General features: G+C 46.9%; 1 protein-coding gene across 3 annotated transcripts; it reads left to right on the forward strand.

The window, feature by feature from the left end:
• Window positions 1-395: 395 nt before the first annotated feature.
• Window positions 396-22259, forward strand: ppp4r1 (protein phosphatase 4, regulatory subunit 1). Of its 3 annotated transcripts, none has more exons than XM_072712429.1 (20): window positions 396-762; window positions 934-978; window positions 1981-2065; window positions 2336-2442; window positions 4861-5003; window positions 7164-7310; window positions 7410-7517; window positions 7688-7753; window positions 7853-8011; window positions 8539-8660; window positions 8969-9603; window positions 14747-14901; window positions 14975-15064; window positions 16388-16573; window positions 17027-17188; window positions 17467-17567; window positions 17750-17870; window positions 17982-18110; window positions 19323-19464; window positions 21283-22259. In XM_072712429.1, exons 1-20 carry the CDS (start codon window positions 756-758, stop codon window positions 21444-21446), a joined length of 2874 nt encoding a protein of 957 aa, XP_072568530.1. In that variant the 5' UTR covers window positions 396-755; the 3' UTR covers window positions 21447-22259. The 3 variants fall into 3 exon arrangements, with proteins under 3 accessions (XP_072568530.1, XP_072568521.1, XP_072568531.1); XM_072712420.1 differs by having other exon boundaries at window positions 397-762; window positions 1930-2065; XM_072712430.1 differs by lacking the exons at window positions 396-762; window positions 934-978; window positions 1981-2065; window positions 2336-2442 and adding an exon at window positions 4023-4523.
• Window positions 22260-22490: the final 231 nt, after the last annotated feature.

Here is a 22490-nt window from a genome sequence, read left to right on the forward strand (position 1 = left end):
TCGATTAACCAAAGGGTGGAGCCAGAGGAGTGCAAAACTTATTTATTATCCCCTTTCGTCCTGTCTACTTGTTTCAAAATGGTCAATTAACTCGTGTTTTGGCGGGTACCATCGTTGCAAGTTGGTTTATTTAAGGTGATCTCATATAAAAATGATGTTTCTTTCACATTCAGACGACTGTAGATATTACTCAATGCGACCATGCATATACGAAGCACCTACACACGTGCATACTACATATATGCATATTTCTTTATACTAGCAATACTAATATGACCAACATGCTTTTATCGAATACAGTTAAAAAGCCATAAAATTTCAGTGCTTTAGCGCTTCTCCTGTTCGGTTTAATATAATTGAGTTTGGAGTTACTCATTTTTTTTTTTTTTAATTAAACCGACACCACCTTTTTTGCAAACAACATACTACCGCTCTGAATGTTAAAGTAAATACACTGGACTGTGATTACTCAGAACATTATTGTTAGGTCCTTTGTTTGGCCCGAGTGTATAGGTTTCCTTGACACGAACCGAGTATAAACAAGTATTAAAGTGGACCGACGTGTTTCTTCCCGGACAATGGGGCTGCCCGCCGACGGCGTATTGTGGACACCGACCGCTAGATGGCGTCGTAATTTCTACGTGTACGTCGCCGGTCCGCCCGCGCGTCCGTCTCCAGCGGAGCGGCTCCCCTCTTGTCCTTTCCAGGTGTCTCCTCAGCTGCAAAGACCACTTTAAATGTAGGACCGGGACAAGATGGCGGGTATGCACCGTTCACCGTAGCTGTGGCCATCCGCGTTTTTAAAAGCCTTTCTTTTACATAGTAGCTTTTAACCACTTTTTATGCTTAACAAAAGTGTGGCTCCATAGTCTGGGCATCGCCTTACTCGCATACGATTGCTGTTTGGTTATATATAATTTTTTTAATTTGCAGATTTATCTTTGCTTCAGGAAGATTCTCAGGAGGAAATTGACGGATGTAAGTTTGATTCTCGGTTTTTGTCTGTTTTTTTTTCTCTCCCCACTCAACGGGCAGTTTTCACGCTGCGGCTGCGGGCGAAGCCGCCGTATCGCCGCCACTAGCAGGGCATCGCGGTCGGCCTAGGACTGCAGGCAGCGCCCGGAAACCTGCCGCGGCTTGCCGCTCGCTTCCTGCGTTTCCTCCTGCATTTTTATTATTATTACCCACACCCTTTATGGAGGGACAAATCAGAGGATTCATATCGCTGGCAATCGGTGTCTGGCGGCTGGATCGGTTCTGCAGGGTGTTTATGGAAACGCGGTCGGGGGTGGATTTTAACCCCCCCCCCCGGTTGTTTTTCCCCGATCAGAGCCCCCAGGCAGCGCGAACAGCTGGCCGGACACCATGCGCTAGTTTTTTCAGCTTCGAACGGGTGGCGCTGCTTGTTCGTCGGCCGACTGGGCTGTGCCGACCCAACCCGACCCGGTCAGAAAGGTCACGAGGACCCAGAGATCGGAACCAGTTCCCTGTTTAAAGAAATGTGGAAATCGGACTCAATTCGTCCGCTCACCACTTTAGAAAGTTTTCCTTAGACAAAAAAAAAAATTGCTGACTGGGTCGGACCGGCGGCCCCTGTGTTGGGGGGACGGATTTGTTTTTTCGGATATGGGTGGAAGTTGAGCATGCTTGCTTTCTTTTTTTTCTCTCCACGGAAAAGGTCCTATTGCATCCTCCTAGGCGGTCTTTTGAAGTTTTTCCGACGTTTTATCCCCTTGATCGGCTTCTTTCATGAAAACAGCTAGTCCTTCACACTGAATCCGGACCGCTCCAGCCCTGTCCCTGCCTTATAAAAAGCCCCCTGCTTGCATCTGTCTCCTTTCTTCAGTGATGGTGGAGGGTGCTGCTTCTGGTGGCGGGCCGTGCTGATATGCTGTGTCTCCCCCGCCTCGCCCCCCATCTTTTTAATAGTTGGTGTGGATGACTACAGCTCGGAGTCTGACATCATCATTATCCCTTCAGCGTTGGACTTCGTATCGCAAGATGAGATGCTGACACCCTTGGGCCGATTGGACAAATACCTTACCAGTGAGAATATTTTTAACAGGTACGTTTGGCGATCCTAAACGTCTAAGTAATCAGGAACCAGTTTCCAATCCAATGTCGTTCGCTTATGGAATCTCAACTTTGTAAAATGCGTACTAGTTCAGTTAAAACCTCTGGACATGTACAGATATACAAACTACCAATAAATTGCGTATGTGTTGTGAAATTAACCACATATTAATATCCTATATAAGTTAGCCATCCAAAAGGCCTTTTGTTTGTCATTTCTGTGGTTGTGCCAAACTACCTTACAATTCCTTATTAATTTCAGGCAAATGGTGGCTCGAAGTTTGCTAGACACCCTGAAGGCAGTGAGCGAGGACGAGAGAGACTGCATCGCTGTGCTGGAGCGGGTCAGCAGGCTGGCGGACGACTCGGGTAGGGGAGGTCACTCGGCGCTCCCTGGGTGCGGGTGGGACAGGTGGCGGGAGGCGGGGGGGGGCAGCTCTCTATGAACGAGATTTTTTTTTAACTTGCTGACAGTTGGCCAACTTTAGTCTTAAGGAGTGATCCTGAGTTTAATGGCAATGTGGTCCTGGTGTCTTTCATATCAGTTTTGCTTCTTTAGCCTCATTGCTGCCATTTCACCCAAATGGACCACCCCTGCTACTTTTGCAGGGTCCCTTCTTGGGTCTGTCTGCCAAACCCCCCCCCCCCCCAATCCACCCCACCCCACCCCACCCACGGTACCCGTGCTGGCTCACATCCACATCCGCAGCAGTTCCTGTATCATTGAATGAACACATTAAGCAATAATTCTCAGCCATAAAGCATTATGGGTCGTTCCTGTTATTGTGCAGTCTCTTATGTTGTGCTGATTAAGCCAGTAGCATTACATTATTTTGTGCCTGCAAAGGAAAAATGCAGCCAGCGTGTGTCAGAAAGGCCCTTATTCTGTGGAAGGGCGCCTTGGCACCCAGTCTCTGGTGTTGAAATACGCAAAGGTGTGTGAAATTAGAGGCCTCATCCTTTTGAGTTTTGAGTAAGCGAAACAACCGGGAGCTCAATCTGTAAAGCTGAGAGGCTCCTGTGTAATCTGACATGCTTGTTTTAATTGCGTCTGTTTAGTAATGGTGCTTGTGTAAGTCGGCTAGATAATCTGACTTGTTTCCTGAGAACGGAACTGCTGGCTGCCTGGTTTTCCTCCTCACTATATGATTGGTGGTGTCTCCTTGTATTTGTCTTAATTTTTGTTGGGTATCTTGCTGTCGTTATGTCTGGTCCTATTTGTTTATAGCAGAAGCAAATCCGGCGCCCCAAGGGCTATTAAAATACTTCAGGAAAGAATCTCATTGGCACTTAAATGATAAAAATCCAAGTGCGTTTGGTTTGGCCTTTGAAATTATACCGAGTGAAATATGAAGGGCTCTTTCAGTCACTGTAGTTTTGCCTAACGGGCATTGGTGATGTACCTGTTTGTACCTCTCTGCAAACGTTTCAGAATCACATTTCTTGCCAAATACTGTTATATAGAAGGAATTTACTTTGGGATGTTGTGCAGGACATGACAAGAAAATAAATTATGTAAATAAAGTGCCTCGTGTGGACAATGGGGGTAGTGTGAGGTTGGTTACATGGGCTGTGGGGTGGAATGTGCTGTCTATAGTCTTCAGGGAAATTTTGTTTTTAAGTTCAGAAAGAAGAATGCTATGTTTTCTCTTATGATTATGACTGAGGCCATAATTTTTATAAAGTATTGCTCAGTGTTGAGTTTTCTGCAGGGAAATGCTGTGGTCGTGACCCTCCCACCTCCACTGGCAGCTTGGTCTATGAAGGGAACACTAGTTGTAGCGTAAATAGGATTGGGGGGGGGGGGTGGGCTTCGCAGACTGAACGCGCGAGGTGAGGGTGAAGCCTCATATGCCTGTCGCTGCATGTCGTTCCTGCGGCGCTCTGGGGGGTGGGGGGTGCACGATCAGAGCCAGCCTCTGTTTTAACCGGGGGGGGGGGGGGGGGGGGTTGCTCTGAGGGGACATTCTGAGGGTGCAGGTGTTTGGCTGTAGCTAACCTCCCTGTTCTTTAGGTTTAACCCCCTCCCTGCCCCACCGGCTCACACGGAATGCTCTCTGCTTGCTGAGAGACAGAAAAAAAGCCTCACTGGGCTTAAGTGTGTCATGGCGTCAGATATCTGTGCTTGTGAGGACATGCAGAGTCGCTAATGAAGTTGTGAGTGAGGAGATCAGGGACTCCCTGCCTCTTACCATTGGTGTCTATACCCTGTAATCCCATAATAATATGCAGCCTTAGGCTTATAAAGGTCGGCTGACGATTGCGTTCCCACATGCAGTTATTACTTCAGATTGACTGGATATTATATGATGATGCTATATAATGAAATTCCTGAAAACATCACCTTTTTGTGAGCTCAGTCTTCTCAATCAGTGGTTGAATAGATCTGGTCTGCAAGGTGGTGGCAGGTGTCTGGTGTCCTGCGTTGGTCTTAATGGAGAGAGAATTTGGTAAGTGAGAGGAATCGAAGAGCAAACTTTTTAAATCTCACTCTGTTCCGCGGGGTACGTCTTTAATGAAAGTTCTTCATCAGATTACGTAAAGAGTGAGTGAGTTTTGGATCCCAGTACTGTAGCACATGAAGCCTGAGGTCACCGACGGTCTCATGCCAACATTAAAGATGGGCTGAGTGAGTTTTGTAAATGTGCTCTTCGATTTCGAAAACCGATCCGCATTGTTCTGCTGGCAGTGTCTGTGGCCTTCTGGTGTTACACGACGGCCACGGAGGTGTAGCGTTTCTCCAAAGCGGTGGGGGTGACCCCTGCCTGCTTCCCGCTCGCCTTGCAGAGCCCACGGTGCGGGCCGAGCTGATGGAGCAGGTGCCTCACATCGCCATCTTCTGCCAGGAGAACAGACCCTCCATCCCCTTCGCCTTCTCCAAGTACCTGCTGCCCATAGTGGTGAGATACCTGGCTGACCAGAACAACCAGGTAGGAGCCTCCCAGTGACCCCCCCCCCCCATCTTTGCTTCTGACTCGGTGCAACTTTAACAGATGGTGCCAGTTGAAGTCATGATGCATAATATGCTGACAGAATTAGTGTTTTGTGTATATCGTGGTATTTTGAAATATTGACTAGATGCACCGATTTGCAATTTTCTTGGCTGATTCAGTTTTTTTTTTTTTTTTTTTTTTTTTTGCAAGTGTGACTGGCCGATTAGATTTTTGCCGATTCTGATTTTGTAAGCACTATGATTGACAGCTTTGTCATAGTGGCTGCGGATTCCCTTGCCGTCGTATTCTTTGCACATGCTCGCCCGAACTAACGGCAAAGTCACATGGCCTAAGTTAGCTACTCATCTGCAGCTTCCAACTCGTTCAGCTTTTTATTCGTGGCGTCTTATTTCATGGTTTAAGTTATTCCCACCTTCCTCAGAGGGGAGTGTTGACAGCGGTACATGCTGCGCAGTTTACAGGCAAGTCATTTTGAAAATATGAAATAAAATATGAAAAAAAAATTTAAGATGTGGCACACACATTTCTGTGGGTATGCCATTGTAAGGAAGCACTGAGATTAACCTGGCCCAGACTATTATATTTCCAGCTGGGTAGCATGTAAAACTTCTCTGTCGCATTGCTAATTTCAGTGTTATTGTGGCATGCCTGCTGTGTACCAAGCATTTCATGTTTGCCGTACCCAAGGTGAATATGACCTCCACATTCCATTTGGGAATGTGACTTCTTATTCAAATCACTGTGTACAATTGCTCAGTGTCATGCGACCAGTTTACTGTTGAGAAAGAAATCACATTATGTCTGGGTAATTCCGCATTTTCATTATAGGGAGACTTCATACGTTATTTCCAAAATGTCTTGTAAAAACTGCTGCACGTGTCGTTTTGCCATTAGTTTGCGCGACTGTACAAGAAACACGACAATCGTCCATGACTGGTAAATTAAAATCCAGGTGATGCTACTTCATTTTAATTTTAATTTTGGCAGGATTTTTTGCACAATGACTTTGAAAATTAAATGGCAAAGTTTGTTCATTTTATTCAAATTTTCACATAAAATACCATAAGATGACGACATTGACCTTTTTCTCTTGTCTTAAAGTCCATTTGTTACTAACCTCCAAATGAAACTGAAGTGTAGCACAGCTGCAGGGTATGGCTGGGTGACATCACCTCAAATCAATATCAAAATTAAACGTTTTGCAGCAGATTACGATGTTTTTTTGCCCTGATATTTCAAGGTTTGTACTGTGAATATGCCCAACCATTAAAGCTGAGATTTATACAGTCTTTCATTAGAAAAATCTTTTATGATTTTAAAATAATTGCAGGAAACACAGATGAACCATTCATGGTCATTGCATAGTTTTAACAATTGAAATAAAAGTGCAAATCGCTTGAAATGAAAACGTCTTACGAAAGAGGTCACATGTTCCTTTTTTATGTAAAAAGGAAGTTCCCTAAAGAAGTAGAAAATACATAGATTATTTTGTTTGCAAAAAATGCAGTGATCTCATTTGGGTGTAATTAATCACTATAAGCAGATGAACATTATAACCAATTTTTTCTTTTCCTTTGTCTTGGGCAGATTGCCATCTAATTAACATTTGTATATTTATTACATGAATATAAGGTAATAAAATGTAGATTACAGGTCCTGAATCCCGATTTTGATTAGTTTTCAATGAATTGACGTGCCCTTCGTGTGGCGCATGTGTGAAAATGATCAGCTCGGTATTGGGACTGATCTGGCCGAGGACGCTGAAAACCAGCCAGTTCTGGTCCCTGGTTGATCGCAAATGGGGTAGTTGGACTTGCCAGTTGGTGAAGTATATCGTGGGGAACCCACTGTATGTCTGGATAGTATGTAGAATGAGGTACTGCCCAAGCCCACTTTAAGGCCGTGATTATTGATATAGATCTAATGCATCCCCCTCGCTTTGAATTAAGAGCATAAGACTGCAGGTCTTACAGAACAATTTATTCAGTCATTTTTTGAAAAGTTTGAATTCCCTGTATAATCCTTAAAAACAGTGATGAGATTTTGTTTAACTTAAGTGTTGCTGACTTTGAACAGCCGGGGGCATCGTGGTTAAGGGGTATGCATATAGCGATGTGTCCCTGCCCCCCCCCCCAGGTGAGGAAAACGAGCCAGGCTGCACTTCTGGTGTTGCTGGAGCAGGAGCTTATCGAGCGTGTCGACATCGAGAGCCAGATCTGCCCTGTACTGGTAGACCTTACGGCCCCAGATAGCAACGATGACGTCAAGACTGAAGCCATGGCGGTGAGCTGGGGGCTTGTGTGTGGCTGGGGGGGGGGCGGAGTCTGCCAGGGTGCCAGTTTCTCCACTGGGTCCACCTGACCCTGTGCTGCCCGGCCGTAGATCATCTGCAAGATGGCGCCCATGGTGGGGAAGGACATCACAGAGCGCCTCTTCCTGCCGCGGTTCTGTGAGATGTGCTGCGACTGCCGCATGTTCCACGTGCGCAAGGTGTGTCCCTCTCTACCACCCCTCTACCACCTCTACCACCCCTCTACCACCTCTACCACCCCTCTACCACCTCTACCACCTCCTTTTCTAAAACCCGTGAGGTACAGGTGCTGGTGGGCCTTGTTTTTCCCGCTCAATGACAGCACTTGTTATTGGCTTGTCCCTGTCAGGTGTGCGCAGCCAATTTTGGGGACATGTGCAGCGTGGTTGGGGGTGAGGCGACCGAGGAGCTGCTGGTATGTCTGTTACCGCAGTATTTCAGTTTTTGAAGTTGTGTAAAAGTTTAATGTTCAGTTGGAAGTGTTCTCTGACCTCCCCCAAATCTTCCTTCCCAGTTGCCCCGCTTCTTCCAGCTCTGCTCCGACAACGTGTGGGGTGTCCGCAAGGCTTGTGCAGAGTGCTTCATGGCCGTCTCCTCCGCCACCTCTCAGGACGTGCGCCGCACCAAGCTGTCCTCACTCTTCATCAACCTCATCAGCGACCCGTCCCGCTGGGTCAGTCTGCGTGCCCGGGCGTGGGGGGTGCCCTTTGTACTGATGCTCCATTCCTTTGTTATAACTCATTAGTTCACTTCAACACCCCTTCCTTTGGTGAGATAATCTTTATTGGTGGTGGCAAGCGGCTCAGCAGGTTGGTGATCAGAAGTTTGTAGGTTCAAATCCCACGGCAAGCAGAGTGATTTCGCTGTTAGGCCCCTGAGCAAGGCTCTTAAACATCAGTTGCTCCAGGCACTGTCTGACCAGAAAAAGTTCTTGGTTTAGTTAATGAATTACATTTACATGTTAGCAGAGTGAGAGGATTCTTGCTTTTTGAATAAGATGAGGCCCAAGTTTGTACTGTAGGAGATCATTTCTAGTAAGACTGATCGCTCAGTGCTGCCCCCTTCAGGACACAGCACAGGCCCTCAGTTCACCCTAATGATCCGAGGGAGTTCAGTCATGGATGCTCACTCCTGCTTCGGTACTACGTCGTGTACGCTATGTTACCTTAGGCTGATCGCGGAGCGCCTTTTCCCTGCCAGGTGCGACAGGCCGCCTTCCAGTCCCTTGGCCCGTTCATCTCCACATTTGCCAGCCCCTCCAGTGCTGGCCAGTACTTCAGGGAAGAGGGGGGGGATGGCACACGCACCTGTCCCCCCAGCAGGTATGCCCCCTAACCCTGCCTGTATATTTTCATAAATAGCATCCTAACTTCCGCATTACATGCTGCTAATCCTCTAATCTGGGCTGGAAATAAACATAGTTTAATGTGCTGGTCCTGCCTGAGATGTCACTTGGTTTCTGGTGGAATTTAGTATCCAAACAGGCTTTTAGGTTGATAGCAAGTTCATAGCAAGCCAGGCAGTGACCACCCCCATCTTCACGTGATATGCCAAAAAGTCCTTCTGTTATGAGATCTTTGTATTTAGGCCCTCAAACCCAAGACCTAATTCAGCCCCTGTCATCCCACAGTGGGGAAGCTTCAGAGACTGCAGTGAGCAAGCCTCCAGTCAGTCTAAATGCAGAGGCAGCCTCCGATCAGCAGGGGGCGACGTTGAGCCTGGACTCGGACTGCTCGCTGGATCTCACCCAGGAATACCCCTACTCGGAGGTGCCAGATCACCAGCCCCACTGTGATGTGGAGGCACCAGGCTGCTGCAGGACGGAGGAGAGCAGTGTGGACCTTGGGGTGGAGGGTGGAGGGGAGCAGGCAGCTGAGGCTCTAGCGTCGGACATCTCGTGCGACGCGGAGGCTGAGCCAGATCCGGATCCTGACCCAGATCCGGTTTTTGGGGATGTTGATGGGGGTGAGGCCTCTTACTTGGATGCGGTGGAGAATACGACCATAGCAGAGGATCGGGATACGGCCGCCCCTGCCGAGGCGGTCCCGGGGGCCGTCCCTGAACAGGAGCTCTACAACTCCTTCCATTACTGGAGGACTCCTATCCCCAACATTGACATAGACCTGGAGTTACAGGAGGATCAGGGCCCAGAGCGAGCAAGCACCAGCCCACCTGGGCACCAAGGGGCCCCTTCCCTCGGCCGGAAGGAGCTCGAGGAGATGATTGAGAACCTTGAGCCGCACATAGACGATCCCGACGTGAAAGGTGAGTCACGGGTAACCAACTCCCCATAGACCAATGGGGAATCAGCAGCAGTCCAGGTTATGACTTAACAGCTCAGATAACAGGTCCCTCAAACTTCGTTTTGATCAGGTTCGGTGGTCCAGACATTATGCCGCTTTATATGGTATTTTGAAGGAGTAACATTATGGCAGTACAGTGGTACCTCGGTTCTCGAACTCACTAGAACTCGAATTTCTTGAAAGGCGAACAAACCAGTTTGACCTAGAACTCAATCTGAATATCAGAAGTCGAACCGTGAACGCTGACCTAATATAAATTGTACGCGCCAGGAAATGAGTCACAAGGCACGTATCTGAGCGGAAACAAAAGGTAACGCTCAGTGTCAGCCTCGCATTTGCTGTAGTAGTAGCGCTTGTTGGTGATACAGTATTTTCAATAAAATAGCATTATCAGGTAATACACTGTACTTTATATCATTTTGTTAGCCATTGCTCACCAAAAAGTTACGTAATAGTTGTACAAATATTCCAACCTAAAAGTTTTGCTATTCACGAACAAATTAACGAATACAGAGTAATAATAAACAATGGACCGGATTCAAAGTTTTTTATTGTCATGTACAGACTACAATGCAATTCTTACTTGAATGCCTTCTTCACAGACTGGACGATTAATCAAATAAAGCAGCGCAACATTACAGTAACTAACAAATAAACCACTAACTTACGTGTACTATTAGAGCATTTATGTAATTTATTTAAACTTTATTTTACCAGGTAAATTAACTGAAAACCAGTTCTCACTGCTTTATGTGATATTCGGGAGAAATAGCAGATTACGCATCGGAACTGCCTGGGATACAAACGTCATGCGTGTAACTAAACTCTTCAGCCAATAAGGGCAAAGGTGTGTCGTCACGGAGGCGGTTCCAGTTTGTGCAGCCGGGTGAGAGGTCGCAATGCATCTAACTGTAATGCATTGCGTCAGGATCAGAATGCGTTGCTTTAAGCCAGCGCTGTAAGCAAGTCGAACGCACCCAATGACCGGACTGGGGGAACAAACTGAAACGTGGACTTAATACAGAGGACTAATGACAACAACCAGAAACAGCTGATCACATGGGGATCCCACACGGGTTTAACGAGGGGGCGTGGCACACGGAAGGAGCGGACTATCGGGGCAGGACAGGGGTAATGTTGGGATAAGATCTTTATCGTTTTGGAAGCCATTAAGAAAAAATGCTCTTGTTTTATGCTGTTCATTTTGTGTTTAAATGCTAAAAAAAATAAACACATTTAGGTGTAATTTTGGGGGCCGGGAACCAATTAATTGGTTTTCCATTATTTCTTATGGGAAAAATTTGATCAGAACTCGAACTTTTTAGGATTCGATCCGGAGTCTGGAACGGATTAAGTTCGAGAACCGAGGTACCACTGTATTTTAAAATCTTTTAAAATTCATTGGGGGGTGCAGCCGATTTTATCGTGGAGGACCACCCACTCCCCTCAAATCTTGTTGTCAGTATTACAATATTATCATACCACGTCCCAGGCCTACATTGGGCTTTCAGAAGTGAACTTAAAGAATCCAAATGAAATGGCTGCTTTTTGGTTTTTATGATGGGTAGGTTACCTGTTTGTTCCTTCTGAGGTACGTCCTGAGCTCCTCTCTTGGTTCCTCCCACCAGAGGTACAATCCGTGGTTACGCAACTCGCCAGCAGGGCGGCGGGCAGGAATGCACCGGTCGCGTTTCACTCGGAGGTGGCCGGTCCGGGCTTGTTAAGCCTCCTGCGTCATCCAGACCTTTACGAGCTTGGCGTGCTGTCCAGGACACGGGGGGGCGGGGGGGGGGGCAGAGAGCACCACAAGCTTCCTGCCATTTCTGGGAACCGGTTTTGCTGCCATCCTAGTCTGACTGAGTGACTGGTCACGGCAAGTTCTGAAAGGGTCTCAAGGCTGAGCTGGAATTGTAAGCATTTTTAAACCAGCAAACTCATAGCACGCCCAGTCAGATTTATGTGATGAGCATTGATTGGTGTAAATTGCAGAGTGTACTGCATGCTTGATCATGGCATTAATTTAAACCTATACTTGACATAAGGTTGCAACTGAGCTGGCATGGTAAAAATTGGGTCTCGGTGCCACAAAGGTTTGGAAACACTGGCCTAGTGAGCCTTATTAGGTTCCAGAACCTTCGGGATTCTACTGTCAATTTTATAAACCCAAATGGACTCCACTGGATGTGTTTATAGACAATGCCAGGTTGATTAGCTGTCTGTATCATGGGTTCTCCAAGAGCTTACTTATTTTTTTGTGAGTTAAATTGAAATTAACAAATTATGCTGTTTTAAACTTTTAAATTATGCTATTCCCGGTCAGATAAGAGCCCCATTCATACATCGTGACCTCAGCTCTTCAGAAGCACCACTGTGACCCATCGATGTGCCTCAGTGCCCAACAGTGAGGTTTTTATTCCGAGCCGCTAACGACGGTGTCATGTCGAGGCTGCCTGTGACGAGGGTCCCCATCCTGCTCCCGGGGACAATTTGTTTACATGACCCCCCCCCAACTTGATGTGTGACTGTCACCCTTAGGCTTGACATAACTCCACGGCTGTACAGGACACTTCTGTTCAGCTGCACTGCTGCCTCATTCCTTGTTTTGGATGCACAGGATAAGCTATACATTTTTCCATTTGTTTTGTCTGCTTTCTTTGGATGCTTCGTGATGAGCTCCGAGTTTGAGGAGACTTCCAGGAGACCCCCGCTGCTCGGCTGGACGGAATAGCCTCAGATGTCGGCCTCCATGTCCCCGCCAGCCATTCATTAATCAGTCATCTACTTACCCGTTCTTTCATTTTTCCTTTAAGCTACCAAAACGGTAACTTCTGCTGTTTCTGCTTAAAGCCTTGGCAGTTGTCTTCGGCCTTTTTAAATGTCTTTAAGCACTAACTTGAAGTTGCGAGCAGAGGTACATCAGATTTTTTAACTTTTGGACTGCAGTTTCTCACTGCTTCGAGCGAATCTGCTGCAAATGTTGCTCTTTGTTCACTTTTTTTTTTTTTTGTCTTTGAAGTGAGATTGTGCTTCTGCTAGTCAGCTTTACCAAGTGTCTTTACCCCGTATGGTGCCCTAACCCCCTCTGGACACTCTTCAGAGCCATTTCATTTTTGACAGCTATGTCACTGCACTGTATTCGACCCCGAAGCGCAAAGCTGTCGGGCTCGAGGATGCAGCCTCTGCAGAAATGAAGTGCTGGGGTCTTCTTTTTGGTCTTGGGGAGCAGTGAACTCTCCACATAATTTCTGTTTCTCAGCAATATCAAACTTTTAACAGGAAGAATATTGGATGTGGGATAGAAGAGGGCCTACTATCATGGTGAAGTGCAATGGCTATGCATGATTTGGTTAGTTTTAAAATTTTATAGCCAAATCATTGTAGGGCAATTCCAGCATTGTGAGTGTGACATTTAAACTCGCTGGCAAAAGCAATGCTTCTGCATGTACAAGCTCTGGCAATGAGTCAGTCTGCACATCATTTTGTTTAAATATAGACAAATCCTCAAAACTGATATTCATTTACATGTTAAGTATATAGCACTTTATCAGCATTATGAAACAGACTTCGGAATGGAATTGCCCAGTAAATATTGAAAAAGTCAAAAACGGGGTCAAAAAACATTTTACTGTAGTGCTATACTGTAGTATTCTGGCATTACCCCAAGTACACCTTTAAAGCCAAATCCCCCTAGACAAACACAAAAGCAGTGAGCACCAGTGTGAGGATATGCTGTCCTGTGTGAGTAGAGGTGACACTGCTCCACCCTTGTGAGAAGATGCCCGCAGTGATCTGCTCATCACAGGGGTGGAATATCGGACCCAGGGCTCACATTTCATGAGCAAGTCTCAAGTGTGGAACCCAAAACCACGTCCTAAGCACGTGAGAAGCTTTGGGTCTGGGTCGGGCACATATGGGTATGCTTTGTACTTGGGCCTCTGTGTCTGTAATCTGAAGGTTACCGGTTCGAGTCTTGTCCTCTCTAGAACAGTCACATGTCCTTTGGGGCCCTTGAGCAAGGCTCTTAACCCCCCAAAAATGCTCCGAGGCTGCTGGATAAGTGGCATAGCTTCATCTCCAACGTGCATTTTCAGGGTTAATTTCCTGTGTGGGGAGGGCCAGTCAGGTCCTGCAGAGGCTTTGCTGATGAAGCAGTCGCCTTCCCCGAGGGCTGGCCGGCCATTGCTGAGCTCAGCGTTCTCTGTTCTCAGCTCCCTGCTCACTTCTGCTTCGCCCCCCCCCCCCCCCCCCCGACATGGTTAAGCACAAGTAAACGCGTCAAGCCTTCCCCTTCATTCTGAGTCCAGGAATCATGTAGACGCCCTGCCCCAAGTCTTTGAAGCCGCCGAACAAGGGGGTTTCAGAATTTCCTAAAGCGGGACCCCCCCCCCCCCCCCCTTCCCAAAATGCCCCGAGCAAAGCTGATGACCCCATAGCATTAATGCCTGGCTTGGATGTTTTCTTGCTGCATAAGCCAAATGGTTACAAATGGTTAAACTCACATTTTGGCAGTTTTATCAACCATATGTTTCACAGAGCCCAGTGTGGGGAAAAGTTGTAGATGGATTGATGTAGATGCTTGGGTGTAAGCAGATGGGTAGATAAGCCAGAAAGAAATTGCAGGTTTACAGTGGCATGATGCACACATTTAGAAAAGACATTTATACATTAATAGACAGTAACGGCAGCAGACGACAAACGCTAATGTTGCAAAGAATCACCGAGATCCTGCAGCAGCCTACAGTGAAGAACAGTGAAGTTGCGTATCTGAGGATATGTATCCCAGGGTGCCTTCTGCCCATTGTGTGATCTGCTCTTGCGTTAAAAGCCATTTCTATGCAGATCTCAGTGCAGATGTGCTTGAGGTCACTATTTTACCTGTGGGTGGCGGCGGTGTTGGTGTGGTTAATTGGTAACAAAAGACTAATCCCCTTTTGGCACGTCAGGGTGTAAATTGGCAGCAGACGGATGCGGTTCAGAAACCAACAGTGATCATGTGTGTGTCACGTGATTCCCGTGTTAACCAGAATCGTGACCTCAGGAATGATCAGATTTGCTGAAGCTCAGATGCGGAGTCGAGCATGAATTGGGTTTCCTGCCCTCTGCAGCACAAGTGGATGTGCTGACGGCTGCCCTCCGGGTCGCGGCGCTGGACTGCCACCTGGCAGGGGTGGTGCCAGAGCTCCGGGACGCTGCCCGAGGCCGCGGCGGCCCCTTCGGCGCCCACGCCGTGCCTTTGATCACAGACGCCGCCGACATCCAGGTGATGGCCGCTTCCCGCTCTCTCTCCCCTGCCACTTCGGCTTCCGGGCCTGACGTGCATTTCCACCGTTCAGAACCACGAGCCGACTCTCACGATCCGGCACAGCGACGACTCCGAGCTCAGCGACAGCCCGAGTCCCGAGGAGAAGAAGTCTAAGCGGCAGGTTAGTATGGGGCTAGACTGGTCTGCTGCTGCTTGATTCTCAGCTAAGGGATTGTTGGGAGCCTGGGCAAGGTATTGGCCAACTAAGCAGTTGCGTAGGACTTGGGTGGCCGCCAGTGTCGCCCCCCCCCCTTCCCCCAATCTGATCAGCCTGTCATAATTGAAAGGAAGATGACAAATGACTTCTACGTCAGTCATATTTTTTTAGGGCCCCTGAAAAGCATCTCTTAACAGAGCCGATCGATAAGTCTTGGTCGAATTACACCAACACTGCAGAGTAGTTAATTTATCGGGAAACCAAAATGTTCCCAAACCACTTCTGACTGGATGATCAGCCAGCTCACAATAGCCATTATCGAGATTTTGTTGTTCAACATTTTCCTGTGAATTTAAGTTCCGATCATGTCAATAAAATGTGTTTGTTTATCTCATTGTTTACTGAACCAGAAGTGAATGTGTCCTAGGGCTGAACGTGATCCCTGGGGATCATATCACAATTTTTCTGATATATATTGCGATTCAATTTGTGATATAATTTATTATTGTTTTTAAAGTCAAGCCTCAGTTCCATATTGTGTGTAATGATATTTTTCAAACATGACACAGCATTACCACATGAGATACTATCCGAATATTAACTGGTCTATATTCTAGTGCCAGGATGAGAACGTAAAGATATGAATTGCTTCCCACCTGTATATATGACTTTAAACTGCTCTGTTCTCTGTTATCACAAAAGCTGTGAAGGTATTAAGTTAAAGTTATAAAAATAAATCAGTACAAGTAAGAAGAGAAACAGTGACCTTGCAGCTACTGCTGCTTGGACCCCTAATAATTGGACCTTTCTGTAAACAATCTCTGACCACGAAACACGTAGGTGATTCGCTTACAGCTCGGCAGTGGAATCAATATTTTTTTGCACCCCAATTATAACGTTTACCTTGGGTGTCATGTTTGCTGTTTGTGGGCGTATGCGCAGTCGCCTTGGGCCACTTCTGATTGGCAAGCATGACTGGCACGCGAGTATGACACATCTGATTGGCAAGAATGACTGTCACACAAGTAGGATGTCATGAATTGATAGAACTATTCTCACGACAGTGCGAATAAACCCTGGGGCAGACGTGCTGTGTAATGCATACCCTAAATTGCAGCGTTTGTGATGGGCTAATCCTGTTGTTTCTAATCCCAATTTCAATAAATCTTTCAGCCCTAACATCTACCATTCAGCGCTACTGGTAACTGAGTACTGTGAGCTTATGCCGCTTTTTATACCATGAGCTTTGTCCTTTTTACACTCACCTTGCACCTCCAATCCCCCTAGGACGTGGTACCTCAAGCCCTACTGGACCAGTACCTGTCCATGACCGACCCGTCACGTGCTCAGACTGTTGACATGGAGATCGCCAAGCACTGCGCCTACAGCCTGCCAGGGGTTGCCCTCACCCTGGGCCGGCAGAACTGGCACTGCCTCCGGGACACCTATGAGACGCTGGCCTCGGACATGCAGGTGCGCTGGGTCATGTGATCGTCCTAGCTGGTCATGTGATCATCCCAGCCCTCACTAACTGGCTAAAGACCTGTCTGTCTCTCAAGTTTTTTTTGGTGCAAATTATAAGCAAATTTGCACGAAAGTTAAGTTTATGAAGTTACTTTTATTAGTATTTTTTTTAAGTTTATTAAGTTACTTTTTCATCCTGTGAAATTTTAAGATCTTTGTCTCATACTTCAACATGGAGCAGGCTTTTGACAACTGAGTATCTCTATAAGAACTAATTATTTTTATGTCCTTCAGTTGTACTAATTCACAAATTGTTTCCAATTCTGTTTTCGCAATTGCAGTCTTCTAAATACGCAAACCTCAGATCAATGGAAACGCCTCTAGCAGCAGCAGCCTCCTTGGCTCTCTGCTGCCACTCGTGTTCCAGCACATTCCAGTTCTCTCACCCCCTCCTTCCCGCAGTGGAAGGTGCGCCGGACGCTGGCCTTCTCCATCCACGAGCTGGCCTTGATCCTTGGAGACCAGCTGACGGCTGCGGACCTGGTGCCCATCTTCAATAGCTTCCTCAAGGACCTGGACGAGGTGCGGATAGGGGTCCTCAAGCACCTCTACGACTTCCTCAAGGTATTCCCATTTTTTAATTTTTTTTTGCTGATTCTTCCAGAAGTGACATATTAGCACATGAGATACCACCTATCCAATAAAAGTTGAATTTAAAATAGCTAAAATGCAGTTAAACCTGAGTTTCTAGACAAGTAGTTAATTATCAAAATTTAAGTCTGTGCTTTGGAATTTGAATGGAATCTGTTTGTGGTGAACCTTGATGGCACTTTTGGCCTGATTGGTCACATGACATGGCCAACTCCCAATCACATGACCACGTCTCTTCCCCCCTCCCGCAGCTGCTGCACCAAGACACCCGCCGCAAGTACCTGTACCAGCTGCAGGAGTTCCTGGTCACGGATAACAGCAGGAACTGGCGTTTCAGATCAGAGCTCGCCGAGTAGGCTTTTCCGCCATGCCATGCCCCCCCCCCCCCACCCAGTCATATGCTATTCTCTCACATGCTCCTCACCTCACATCTCAGCTCTGTGTGGGTTTCCCCAGCATCCATGTGTATGGCCCAATGCCCAGTCTACTCTTAGTTGATGGTAATCCACCCCCCCCCTCTCTGGGGTCTTTCAGGCAGTTGGTCTTGTTGCTGGAGCTATACAGCGGTCAGGATGTCTACGACTACTTGCGCCCCCTGGCTTTCAGCTTGTGCACTGACAGAGTCTCCTCTGTGCGGTGGATTGCCTACAAACTGGTACGTCACACTAGTCTGTTTATCTTAATTCAGGTAGAGATGTTTGTTTCGGCTTAATTTTGTGCCTCAACTCTAATTCTGTTCATCCTTAAACTGCCACGCCCCCTGCAGGTGAGTGAGATTATCAGGAAGCTGTCTTCTGACCCACCCCTGGTGGCTGACTTCATGGTGGAGCTGGTCGACAAGTTCTGCCACTCGCCGAAGTGGTCGGGGCGCCAGGCCTTTGCCTCTGTGTGTCAGGTGAGGTTTTCCTTCCTCTTGACAACCTTCTGGGCAAAACGAGGCTGTGAAAGACAATCTCCCCTTCCCCCGGCTCCAAAACGGCTGCCTGAATTTCAACCTAATGAGAACCAGCTGAGCAGACAGACTAGACCCTCTACAAGACACTGGCCTCCGACATACACTATTGCTGGGGTCATGTGATTTTTCCCTGTAGGTCATGTGATCATGTCAGGCTTCACTAACTGGAACCAGTTATGACACTCTGTCATGCACTTTTGTTAGCTCTGGATTCTCGGCCTGCTTCCTGACCCAAAAGGGTTGTTTCCAGTTAATTTTCGGGCAAATTACAAATTTTCTACAAGCCAACAAAATTGAATTGAAAATGTGTTTTCTCTTAATAGATGTCATGTGGATAATTCTTGTCATTTATCATACCATGGAATTGAGATCTATCCATCCTCATACTTCAACATGGACTTTCCATGACATGGTATCTCTAGAAGAAATCATTTTGTGTTCTACCTATCTGCTAAGCCAGGTCCACAGAAACCCCAGACCAGTATACATTTTTGCTCCCTCCCAGCTCAGGTATTCGGTGCTTTTTCTTGACTGGGACCTGGGTGGGTGCACAATTGTGGTCTGTGGGTCCCTGAGGACAGGGTCACGGCCATCTTTGTGCTCTGAACCTCATCGCTTGTTTGCTGATCCCACATCATGACGAGGGTGGAGGAATTTTAGCTTGATGGGTTTTGCAAATCCCTCCCCAAACAAGGCTGCAGTCAGATCAAGTGTGTTACTTCATCTGTTTTTCAAACTGACCTAATTCATTACTACTTTCAGAAGTAATTAATGAGCTTGTAGTGTTCTGAGATCGGTTCAGTCACATGAACAAGGGTTTCTCTTCAATAATGGTATTAATGCCTCTTTTATTCTCCCTCCCTGAGTGGGGGGCTCTGCCCCCCTTCCCAGTGAAGCTCACATTCATTATCCCCTTGCCTGCTGGACATGGGCTTTGGCTAGCAAGTCAGGATCTGTTCCCGGCATGCCCTCGGCTCTCTGCCCACTCCTTCCACGTCTCTGGGGGTGTGGCCCCAGTTTCTCGATTGTTTGTGATTTTCTCGTAGCATGGCTTCCCTTGCCATCTCGTGTGTATGTGTACAGTGACGTACACGTTGAGTGCGGCTCAGCGACGTCTGCCCTCCCTAACCCCCCACCTGGGTCCCCGTGCAGCTGGTCATCGAGGACGACTGCGTCTCCCTGGAGCAGTTCTCCGAGCACCTGCTGGCCCCGCTGCTCCAGCTGGCGTCCGACCCGGTACCCAACGTCCGGGTTCTTCTGGCCAAGACCATCCGGCAGAGCCTGCTGGAGAGGGGTGAGGGGGGGGTCTCGCCGGAGGGGGGGGGGGGGTTGCGGATTAGCGACTGTGGTGGCTGCCTTTCATCGCCGTGGCCTATACCACTTTGCTTAGTCTCGTGTAGTTTTACCAGCTGCATCTATTGTGATGAGACGGTGAGGGTGGTGTGTGAATCAAATGTAAATAACTGGATCTGAAAATCATTTAGGCTCAACTTCCATCCTAAAGTGGATGAAATGAGCATTTTGTAGCTGTTCGAATTTAGTAGTTGAGAAATTTTTTGGGTGCCATGCAGTGGCGGGGCAGGCGGGGGCCACTGCCCCTGGGACAGGCCCTCCCCTGGATCGTAGAGGGCCCTCCCCCCAGCCAAAAGAGGACCCTCTCATATCCTCCTGAGACCCAAGGAAAGTGTCCTTCAATTTTAGGTTATTTGTCTTTGGGGGAAATAAGACATCTTACAATTTAGATTTTTTCAAATGTGTTTTTATTTTTAATTTCACTGCATGTCCTCTTTAGTGTACAACAGGAATAAACACGTTTCCTTACATCAGTGAAAAGATAGATGCAAAAACAAAATGTCCACTACAATGGACATAAATTAATGGGTGGGGTATCAGGAGGATATACTAAATACACACAGTTGTACTAATATAATTTCTCTAAAGCTCTTGACAGCTGTAATACATTATTTACCTTTTAACTGTGACTTGCGATTTTATATTTGTCATTTTTTGAATACATTCTTATTATGGTGGGTGTATGGTGTAATTTTTAATTTTTAGAAAAAATCTATAAAATCCCTACAACAAACTTAAAATATAATACACAGTAATGTTTTGAAGTCAAACTAAGCTGTTCCTTTTGTATTTAATGGTTTTCCGTTTGAGGAATTTGCAAAAAACTGCACTGCATGATGGGTAGGATCTAAAGGCTGCCTAACGTCCCTGCCCGTCTCACGACTGTATATAGCCGATTATATGTCGTGGGCCCTTTAAATTTGTTTGCAATTTCGCCAGGTAAACTGCGTTCTGTTAGACTACATATTTTGGGATGTTTTATTGTAGTCTTTGTAAATATGTATATAGTTTAGCCTAACCCAGCCACTTAAGGGAGCAAGCCAGCTCAGCTAGGTGCCGGTCCCAAGCCCGGATTAATGGGGATTGGCGCCAAGAAATAGAATTTCTTCACTGCATCACTGATGTCAAAATGTGGGAAATATGTGGTTGTATAAATAAATGCGTAAAAGTAGGTTAATGTCTAAATTGTTCTGTCTAAATCATACAAAAAGTTAGGCTATATGACATTTGAATGGGCTGTACCCGGAGGCATGGATGCATTATGAGAATGAGAAAGACGGTGCGTGCACACTAATTTAACCTATACCCTATTCACTTAGACAATACACTGTAATTTTTGCAACAGAAATGGATGAGATGGGCAGGCAGTTGGAGGTGAAATTTTTGTCCTTGGTAAAACTCTGACGGTCTCCACACTGGTAACAACGTTGTTTTCTAGGCATAGCCAAACAAATGTTCTCCTGTCTAGAAAACGCAATTTAGCCACTAAAACTTTAGTTTTTGTGAGGGACAGTCCAATTCTCTCAAGTTTTTGGTGTTCTTGCACCCACACTTTAAAACTCATTTCAGCGCTGCCACATATACGTATGCAGGCGGGAGGGGGGGCCCGATCTGTGTTTGGCCCCGGGACCTTGTGTGCACTTCTGCCACTGTTACTATGGCTCTGGATGCCTTGTTGACCGTCGGTTTTTCATGGCCTGTTGGAGCCAGGATGTGTTCCTTATGCCACCTCTTCTTCTACCCCCCCCCCCCCCCCCAGAATACTTCCTGCATTCTGCCAACTCCCACCAGGAGGCACTAGAACAGGCCCTGGTAGCCCTGCAGACAGACCTGGACAAGGACGTCAAGTACTTCGCCAGCGTACACCCAGGGAGCACACGCATCAGCGAGGATGCCATGAGCACGGCATCCTCCACATACTGAGTGTGCTCCCCCCCCCCCCCTGGCCCCGCCCTGCCCTGGAAAGGAGGCGGGGCATCTCTACCACAGGCACTACAAGCTTACAAAAGCCACACGAGTTGACCTTCTTGAGACTCTTACCCCTCCCCCAGCATCCTCTCCATTCTACAAAGGCCTGTCTTTGTGCTCTGACTTGCCACTGAAGCCTTAAAAACGTCTTCCGTAAAGAAAAAACGAAAAAAAAAAAAATACTTGAATGTCCAGAACGGGCTCTTTTGAAAAGAAACTCCGCTGAGTGTCACTTTTTAAAATGGACTGTCCCTCCAATCAGCCGGAGGCAGCATCATGAAGCTTTATGGAAACGCATCGGCCCAGCCAAAAGTTTGTGGGGCTCGTTTTAATAGAAATGGGGCGTAAATGATGGACGTGGCGTGTAGCTCACGTCTGCCGGGTGCGATCTAAGGGCTCTGGTGTTTTTAACGTCTAGTGCAGCACATTGTTGTACCCAGGAACCCCTACCCCTGCTCTCAGGGGGTCTTGTTAACAGGAACAATTTTGTTTGTTTTTTATTTTTCCTTTTTTAAAATATTGTCAGTTGTGCTGGCCATTTCAGGCCGTGACCAGGCAAGGCAGCCGACGGCACGATGAAGCACATTGCTGAAGTCGGGTGTTTTAAACTTGAGAATAAAATTCTGCACATTTTTCCTGTCCTCCTGCTTTTTCTTATCCTGTACATATAATCTTTAGCAAAAAATTCCACTTTGATCTACAGTCGTGTTTAGTATTGTTATATCAGTTTGTCCCCTATATGTCCAAAATAAAAGAAAATGCAAAACAGCGCTTGGAGACTGTGTGGATGAAATGGGACTTTCCTCTGGGAATCCATGAAGTTACTGAAATCATTTGCGCGTTTGAGGGGTGGGGGGATCTCTTCTCATTTGAATATTTTTGGTGGCCCTTGGGGCCTTGTATTTATCAGGGAATTTCTATTGTCCATATGGAGAAGTCTAATGCTGGATTTTGTTCTCGTGAAGAATGGTCTAAGACGCCAAAATCCTTCCCCTAGTC

This window comes from Paramormyrops kingsleyae, chromosome 1, assembly GCF_048594095.1.
Source record: "Paramormyrops kingsleyae isolate MSU_618 chromosome 1, PKINGS_0.4, whole genome shotgun sequence".
In the NCBI taxonomy this organism is placed as follows: domain Eukaryota; kingdom Metazoa; phylum Chordata; class Actinopteri; order Osteoglossiformes; family Mormyridae; genus Paramormyrops; species Paramormyrops kingsleyae.